Genomic DNA, 9,279 nt, shown 5'->3' on the forward strand with positions numbered 1-9,279 from the left:
TCTTAAAGTGTCCATAATTCCTTAGCTTTAGAAAGCAAGACCATATTTAAAATCATTGCCATTTGAATGTACTCAGCACGTGTGATATGACACTTTCCAAACAGGGGGTGCAAGAGAGACGTCTCTATCCAGATATCATTTAAGCAGCATCAGTATGCTGTAATGTTTGGTTTCCCTGTGAATGATAGCTCTCCAGACCCCAACAAACAAAACAATCGACTTGATCATCTCAAATAAACAGATAGAAAAATAATGCTGAATTCACATCAAGCCCTGTGTGAGCACACCTCAGCCACTTTCCCTGGATTTTTGTTTTCCCAGTGTTTCTCCCAACACACCGTGATGCTGGCGGTACAGGTCTAGGATCAGGGGTGGAAACTACTGCGTTAAACATTTTGCCTTTGTCTTGCCATCAGCACGTGGAACGTATTTGGTGCATAATTTATTTCAGTTATCAGGCAACAAAGTTACATACGACAGCCAAAAAAAAAAAAACAACCCCAAAACAACTGATTTCATCGCAATTCTAATAAAAATAAAAACAAACTGTCATGTATTAAGTCGGAAAATAAACGAGTAAAAGATAATATTCTCAGGAACTGTCAGCAAATCCTGTCCAACAGGACATCAAAAAAAGTACAGTGAAATCTAATGTCTAATTTTTATTCCTTAATATTTTTTGACAGAATCATTGTTCTGTCCATCTGTTCAGCATTTTGTCCACACTGAAATATTTGTCTAGATGCAAAAACAACAACAAAAAACCCCGCCTTATTTGTTACAATATTACAGCAAAGTGAAATTCTGTTCTTCGCATAGCCCAGCTTGTTAGGATATTGGGGAAAGAGCACAGGGTTGGTGTTACAGTGCCCCAGGAGCAGAGGGGGTGAAAGGGAGTAACAATGGCAGATTGGCGGTGCTGGAGCTTGAACCATTGAGCAACCACTGCCCCCTCTTTTATGGTATAAAATCCTCCTGTAGAATCTGATGGTGAATCAAGTCTTGGTGTGTTTAATCAGCCCAAGTGGAAGTTAACTAAAGAAGGAAAGAAGAGAGAGATGGAGTAAAAATGAGTCTGTATTTCAGAGCATGTGCTACGAAAGCGCATTGTAGAGCCTCAAAACGGACTAACGCTCAATAATGACAGGAAGTGTCATCGAAGAATCTGAAACTTACTGTGTTTAGGAGCATTGACGTAGTCAGAGCTGCCCTGGCCGTCACTGCTGCAGCTCCCAAATGATCCAACTGGAAGGAAACGCACATGCTCATTTTTCCATTTACTTTATTATATAATCAGTTCACCTCTGATATTAGAATTATTTAGTTATAATAAATTGTCAAACAAAGCCGAGAAGAGTCAAAAACTTAACAAGAATGATATTTCCTGAGCAAGCTGGGACACACAGGGAAAGAGTGCAGGACATTCTCAGAAGAAAAAAAATGTAAATACGTGCCAAGAGCTTGCCAAAAATTTCGAGCAGGTGGCAAACATGTATAATAATGTTTTAGTGGGGTTAATAAATCTTGTGCGGAAATTTCCAGTGGATTGGTTTGATGTTTCCAGGATAATTCAAGGAGATCTTGTCAACATTAATGTCCTTGGTCTAGATAGTTACCATGGAGATTGGTTTATGTGAGTTTTTGAAGAGAAATTAATAGAATGGGAGGATTAGTTCAATGTACTTATTCATATGTATGCTCAAAGACAGCTTTTATTGGCTTGTGATGCTGAAGGGAGAAAGAGTATTAGACAGCACCCTAACCCAGATCCAGAGCACAGATCCAGGACGTCAGGTATGTAAAGAAAGGATAGTGTGAAGCAGACATCCTCAAACTTACTGGGAGTATCAGCTGCAGGCACTCTGTCCTCGTTGACATTTATATAATGCTGACTATCTGCGAACACAATCATGTGAACAGATTAGATGAGGTTCGTGTTGCAGGGTGCAGGGTGTGATGAGTCACCGGGTTCGGGCCGGTTTCAGCTCCAGCAGATATCCTACCTGAATCATCATCGTTGTCATTTTCAATGTTCTGGTAACTCTGCCCTAGAAAATCAGCAAAGAAACCACAAGGACCTTTAGAGTTCACCACAGTACAGAGAACTGCATTCATTTCTTCAGAAAAGCTCATTCGTTATATTTCCTTATGTGCTTAAAGCCTTATATTTCACAATCTCTTTCACACACATGGAGCATTGGGGGTAACCTTTTTTTCTTTTTTTTTCTTTTTCACGTTATCACATGCATCTTCACACCTTTTACTGTGTGATCAGAAAACATGTGCACAAGTGAAATGTATGCAATATTTCTGTTATTTAAAAAAAAAATGAAAGTGCAAAAGTTTACAAGACCTTCCCATGACTTATAGATATCACATGGATATAAAAATCTCCAAAAATGACAGCTTGGTGCATGCTGGAGTTATGACAGCAATCCAAAACTATAAAAACAGGATAATCGTTTGAAAAGAACCGAAAGATATCATCTAGTCCACGAAAACAAACTGTTCGAACCAAGAACACACATTCTCATCTCTCACAGCACATACTCTTATCTTTCTCAGCACACATTATCTTTTTTATTAATCGATGTGTGAATTAATACACATACTCATTTTTCTCAGCACACATTCCCTTGTATCTCTTAACACACATTTTCGAAACCAAATCTTAAAGACCTGAACAAAATTCAGGTCTTTCAGATTTACTCCTCATCGTTTTTTTTTTTTGTCTTGATTTCTTTTTATCGGGAAATTGTGGAACAGGACTGAGATCTGTATTATCAAAGAACGGTGGGGGCTCTCTATTGTCGTCAGAACTGATGTTATTGAAAATGAATGAACTCTTCTGATTGGATCTGAAAAGTCAGCAAAGATGCGGTATAAAAATATTTCTGTCACATTCAGAACGGACACACAAACTTTTCAATTTTAATTCAACCAATTTTGTTATAAAGGAATATCTGATAAACCTAACACATTGTCTTTTCTTTCTTTCTTTCTTTCTTTCTTTCTTTCTTTCTTTCTTTCTTTCTTTCTTTCTTTCTTTCTTTCTTTCTTTCTTTCTTTAAAAGGAACAATACACATTTATCAGCATCAGTATTTATGATGTAAAGGAACAGATCTTTCTCATTCTGGTATAAAACTTTGATGGTTTTTTCTTGTATCAATTTTCTCTTCCAAAACATGCTATGATTTAAATATTAGTTTGAAGCCTTAATAATTGGAAAACGAAGAAAACTAACCTGAATTCAATGAGGAGGCCAGATTCTGCTGAGACATGTTGTGGTCATCTGGTAACACGTCCCTAAAACGAGCAGAAAGTGGAGGAGTGTGGAAGAAATCCAGTCATGTGGAAGATATGCATGTATTTATTTATCTATTCAGTCAGAATTTGATATACGGGAGGACTTTGCTTTCAAATTCCATGATCCTAAGTTTGGTCTTGAACTTGAAATGTTCAAGCCATCTCTGGACTAAACCGTTAAATCATGCATGCAAGAAATAAACATGCTTCTTACAGATAGTCTGGATAGTCCACGACCTTTTCAGGAGGCTGCTCATAGCTTACGGCATCGTTGTCCACTAGAGACACAACATATGATCAGTACATTCGACCCACACACACACACACACACACACACACAATCTCTTGTTCAAACCTTATTAGACATGAGCGATAAGTCATTATTTTCCCCCTCACCATTCTGGTTGATGTAGTCACTCTGGCTTCCACCTTATTCAAGAAAAAGAAATGGCTGACTGAGATCCAAACAAATGAAACTCATAACAGTTTCATTTGCATTCCATTTTAACTTTTAAACCTATAACGTCAATATTTCCAGTGTGTAATGGACAGGAATCAATTGTCTCACCATCAGAGGATGGACAGGCAGAGATCCGTCTCGTATCGGGCATCGACGGTGAACTGAAAAGCAGAGACAGCGTGAGGCTTGTGTGCATGATTTACAAGCGGGAATGTGTGTTCACAGATGATCTGCAGACTCACGCGAGCTGGTGTTGAGAATGCTGAGCTGGTGCGACATTGAAATTAGGAGGGTCTACATCTAAGAGATGAAATGCAGGAAATCACTGGCTCTTATCAATCATCAAAAACCTCTTGTTAGTAAGTTAGAAATGCAGTGTTGACTGTTAACATAGGAATGGTTGCACACTACCCCAAAAAACATCAAGTTAACAAAGGATACATTTCTTTTTAACTATCTTAGCTAGACAGCCATGAGCACAGAACTGTTGCTAATTTTGCTTCTCTTGTAACCATGTAAATAAAACTAAGCACTAAGGAGCTGATGTTAATCGAATACTGTGTATAAACCTGTATCTAAGGCTGCTAACAAGCTAAGTAATAACATATATTACACAATCATTGTGAAACCCAGAAATCAAGATAATAGGGACTGGCTAATTCAAAAAGATTCTGCCTAAATAAATCATATTGTTAATGTTCAATAGCTCAATAACATGTGTATACAGGTTTAGAATGGAAAAAAGGAAAAAAGTCTACATACCCCTGCTAAAATGATGCTATTGTGATGTAAAAAAAATATTAAACTAATATTTAATATATATATATATATATATATATATATATATATATATATATATATATATATATATATATATATATATATATATTTTTTTATTCTAATTATTAGAATTATATTTTTGTTATATTACTGTATGTTTATGTTCATGTTCAAGTATTATTTTCCTCCATGATCTTTGTTCATGTTGAAGCTCTTCCTCATAAAAATGTTCAATTCCAAAATGTATTTGCAACATAACCCCTTTCTCCGTGTGTATAACATGAAAGATATAACATGATTAGAGATAAAGTTAGAGGTACTGATGCACTAATGAGGTAGTAATGTAATTCATCATCTGCTATCCTATATAATTCATGTTCTTCTGAAAGTTTCATTCAAGGATTCAAGGTTCTTTTTCTTGCCACACATGTCTCTGTCTTAACCCTTTGGTCAGCCTGGTCAGTTTATCTTCTCATTATGATGAACCTCGTTTTTATGTGAATACATTTTTTTTCTTTTTTACTTACAGGAGCGAAGGACTGTAAATCCTGGGTTCCTGTTAGAGGGGAGAGTGTTATGAGACCTGGTACACACAAAGAAAATTCATTCATTTATTCAATCATTGTCTTTATTATTATCGTTAAAAACAAAAGCTTAAAAATGTTTAAGGTGAATCTTAGTAGAAGATTATATAGAATGATGAATAGACACAAGGGGTTTGGTTGGATTAATGCTTTTAGTTGTCTTAAGAAAAGGAAGACAGGCCTCTGTTGTAAGATCCTTAAACCTGTTAAATCCTTCTCAAAATGGAAACGCAGAAGAAGCCATAAACACGTAAGAGCAAAGCAGAGTGGAAAAGGTGAAGCAGAACAAGATTGAATAGATCATCTCTTACGATTCACTGTTGCGAGGATTCTGTCTTATGTATACTACAAGAGAAGAGAGGGAAATATTATTACACAGTGCTTGGTTTGAGTTAAAAATTTAATACATATGCTTCAAGTGATATATCTGATTTGTGCACATCCTTTATTTCTTATCTTACTTGGTTGGCTGCTTCCTTTGCAGTTCACGCAAAGACCGGTCAGGAAGATGAGCAGCACGACAACGGCCACACCTACTACAGTCAAAAGAGCAGTGGAATCCATACCTGGGAAAATTAATCAGCATTTTATTATACAATACTAAACAATCTTAACTGCTGTGAGATGTGAGACAAAAACACTTTTACTCCCTGCCCTCGGAGGTACATGGTTATTGGAGGTACATGGTACTGGCATGTGTGCTGGTATCTCAATTATAACCACATTTCACATTCACTTCGCTGTGAAGCTGCTCTGGTGTGTGTTTCTGTTTGTATTCAGTTTTAGAAAGCAGGCTTCTGCCTATAAAAGTAGCATGTCTGATCACTGGTGGCTTTTCTCTAGGTTGCAGCGAAGAGATTTTCTCACGGCTTTTATCACTAGGGATGATTTTGTCTAACATCTAGGACTTTTTGCACTGTTTTTTGTTTCTCATGTTCTGTAAAGCTGCTCTGAGACAATGTCTATTGTTAACAGCGCTATACAAATACAACTGAATTGAATTTGTTCACAGCTTGTTCAAGCTAAGCGGTAATTTACGGATACGCATGCGGAACAACCTGAAGGCACAGAAACCTTCTCAGTTTCACTGAAGTTATTGAATGAATGCTTTAAGATAAATGAATAAACAAGTATAGGTTTTAGATGTTTAAAATGAGTATTCCGGCTATGTGGATGATGTTCAACGCTCACACGAGCGAGAGTCAGGCTTAGTTTCTGCTCGCGTGCAAAACCGATAATCTCCTTGCAGGCCGGAGGAAAATCATAGTTTTGCTTTTTGAACGTCATGTAGGAAGTGCTGTTTGCAGGTAAACGTTCTGCGTATTTCTTTCCCCCTTTTTTATTTATTTATTTATTTATTAATTAGAAAAGTGAAAAGTACTTTTTACTTCTTGACGCACTTTAAAATAGTCACCGTTTTTATGGTGTCATTAAAAAAATGTTTGTAGTTTGTGAGAATTATTAACTAAGTTTTTTAACTCAGATTCCCACAGTCTTTTGTTTAGATTATTAATGAGCTAGATGGCTTGTCAGTGATTAACCGCAAACATTTTTCTTGGTAACTAGAATGTTTTCGAAAATTGGTATTAAAGTACTAAAATAGCCGGAAAACGACCAAGCTCTAAAACTATTAAATTATTAATATTAACATTACCATTTTTAGCTAGCTGGCTGGCTAGTTTGTGTTAATTGCAAGCATTATTGATAACTAGCCGGTTTGGTTCATGTAAATGATCAGAAAACAACCTAGCAACATTCGTTATACAAATCCCCCCCCCCCAATTAAAACGGTTAGCTTTTCTTTTGCCATCTAGATGGTTATTAATTCTAGATTTATTTTTGTTATTAGCTAGATGATTATTAATTGTCTTTCATCCGGCTTGTTGATAATCTAATTATATAAATTATTCATTTTTTTCTGCCAGCTTCTTGCCAGTCGATTTTCTTCTCTCTCTCTCTCTCTCTCTCTCTCTCTCTCTGAGTTAGTGTTTATAAGTTACATCTTAATTACATTTTCTTTCTTAGTTATTACTCATATTTCTTTTTGATGAACTTTAAAAAAAAAAAAAAAAAAAAAAAAAAAAAAAAAAAGATTTGGGGGATTTACATTGAAACTTCATGGAAACAAAAACATGTAATGAAGTGACAAGTATCTGAAGACAAAAAAAAAACGATTGCAGCTAAACTTTAACACTTTCACAATCTAATTAATCTGGTGGCATCATTGCACTTGTGTGTACTCTCAGCCTATGTTGCCGTGTCTGTACGTATGCGAGTGCTTTCATTGCCAGGAAACGGATTTCCTGTATTTTGCAGTTAGATGAAAAAAAAAAAAAAAAAAGAGCATCTCACAAGAAATTGACTCGGTCTAGGCCTCTCTGTTACACCTACATCTGCAGGGCCTCTTTTCACCCAAACCCCAAAAACCAGGGCCACCTCCATTTTGTGCCAACCTGAGCCCGTCTAAATGCCAAGGTGAATCTGAATCAATGCCTCCTACACTGTGGACTGTCACTGTGGACACTTTTGTAACATTCATTTCATGAAATGATAGAAATCAAGAATATAAAAAAAAGGAAATACATCATTGCTTGTTAAGAAATCACATGTACTGTTATATTGTGTGTTATATGTCTTATATTTTACTCTCAGAGGTGTCAAAAAGGAGAAGGAAACACTGTTCAGTGAGGTTTCCTTAGCAGACAATATTGTGGTCTACCATTACTAGACCAGTTGCCCACCAAAGGACCTTTGGACCCCAAAGATATCACAGCTGCCTGTGATGTTAAACGAAAGAAGTCGGTGTCTATGCGGCTAAAACCATGTCTTCAAAGTTGCTTCTCTGACCCCAAACAGTGCACAAAGCGAAACGTGTGCTTTTACAAGGATTACAATATGACCAAAAGTGAAAAAGACTTACCGACACTGTCGCAGCAGGTGAACGGATCTGCCTGTCAGGGTGCTGCACCGAGCCAGAGGCCAGATCTCACGCTTCACACACCAGAGCAAATTCACCCACACCGGTTCAAACTCGGAGTTTCACCATCTCGGTTCTCCTACTTTTTATCTACACCTTGTACTGTTGTTTTGTTTTACCTGAATTTCAACACTTCTCTCATCAGTCCAAACAGCTCATAATCTATTAAAGCAAGCACATCAGGCACAGATGAGTGTTGTAGAGAAATAGGCCATCCCTTAACTTTTTCTTTCTTTATCTTTCCTGTGCCCGCTCTGTCTCTCGCTCATTCTCTCCCTCCTCATAGGCTCTTTCTGAATGTCGTCGTAGCCTCCACCTCCAGTTTCTAAGCTGATCTCTCCGAGTCGTTTCTTGCTCATTCATCTGCCTGGCTTCAGTTCTGCCCCTTTGCCTAACAACTACTCTTTTTTTTTTCTTCTTTTTTTTTTGCTTGTGCTTCGTCGTATTATTTTCCCCTTTTTCTACATTCATATCCTTCTTCTAGACGTATAGACACTTCAGTTTACGGCGAACAATACACACGAGCAAAATTAACACTCCGGAGATATCCTTTGTCATATAACCATAAAGCATACAGCATACTGAAAATCTTTAGTGACTGAAGGGCCGCAAGCTTTTATCATATAATCATGTCTTATTACACAGAGATCATAACCTCTATCCAACCAGTTCACTTTTCTGAGAGTTTCTTACATTGAACTAGATCTGTGAAAGGTAATGTTGTTTCTCTTAAACTCAGTGACAGCCACCTGTCACAAAATGGGTTGATTTGAGAAAACAAAATGAACAGAAATATCCAAAACATGCTTCTTTTCAGAGTTTCGTTTTTTGTCTCATGACATTTAGCTTCCACGAAGACGCACGCGCTATAAAGCAGTTGCATAAATCATCACTACACCGCTACAGAGTAGTCGAGAACTGTTTTCATGTTGCATTTGCTCGGCTAATTTGCAATGTAGTGAGAAATTTACCGAACCTGTCTTTCCCACCTACAAACAGGAAACCACAGCAACTGAAGACAACATTACGCTCCCCATCAGAGAGAGAGAGAGAGAGAGAGAGAGCGAGAGAAAGAGGGAGGGGGGGGCAGGATGAGTAACACTGCTGGAAAGGTGATTGCTTTGGACAGAGCAGAAAGTAACATGTATAGAGCCAAAGTTAAAGAGTTTAT

The 9,279-nt window shown here is 37.2% G+C and overlaps 1 protein-coding gene across 2 annotated transcripts; it reads right to left on the reverse strand.

The window, feature by feature from the left end:
- Window positions 1-437: 437 nt before the first annotated feature.
- lat (linker for activation of T cells) lies at window positions 438-8,429 on the reverse strand. Of its 2 annotated transcripts, none has more exons than XM_058373935.1 (13): window positions 8,052-8,429; window positions 5,593-5,697; window positions 5,443-5,476; window positions 5,075-5,130; window positions 4,010-4,067; window positions 3,876-3,928; window positions 3,704-3,736; window positions 3,522-3,585; window positions 3,246-3,307; window positions 2,004-2,048; window positions 1,840-1,896; window positions 1,177-1,245; window positions 438-1,035 (listed from the first exon to the last, which is right to left on the reverse strand). In XM_058373935.1, the coding sequence occupies exons 2-13, from the start codon at window positions 5,693-5,695 to the stop codon at window positions 1,016-1,018; spliced, it is 654 nt and encodes a 217-aa protein (XP_058229918.1). In that variant the 5' UTR covers window positions 5,696-5,697; window positions 8,052-8,429; the 3' UTR covers window positions 438-1,015. The 2 variants fall into 2 exon arrangements, with proteins under 2 accessions (XP_058229918.1, XP_058229927.1); XM_058373944.1 differs by having other exon boundaries at window positions 5,075-5,103; window positions 8,052-8,427.
- Window positions 8,430-9,279: the final 850 nt, after the last annotated feature.

This window comes from Hemibagrus wyckioides, linkage group LG02 (genome assembly GCF_019097595.1).
Source record: "Hemibagrus wyckioides isolate EC202008001 linkage group LG02, SWU_Hwy_1.0, whole genome shotgun sequence".
Lineage (NCBI taxonomy): Eukaryota > Metazoa > Chordata > Actinopteri > Siluriformes > Bagridae > Hemibagrus > Hemibagrus wyckioides.

Excerpts from the sequence above, each read along its gene's own strand:
- lat (XM_058373935.1), bottom strand. The coding sequence starts at position 5,695 with ATGGATTCCACTGCTCTTTTGACTGTAGTAGGTGTGGCCGTTGTCGTG. Across the intron at positions 3,737-3,875 it reads TGCCTGTCCATCCTCTGATG|GTGGAAGCCAGAGTGACTAC; the intron begins GTGAGACAATTG and ends TTCTTGAATAAG. Across the intron at positions 3,586-3,703 it reads TGACTACATCAACCAGAATG|TGGACAACGATGCCGTAAGC; the intron begins GTGAGGGGGAAA and ends TTGTGTCTCTAG.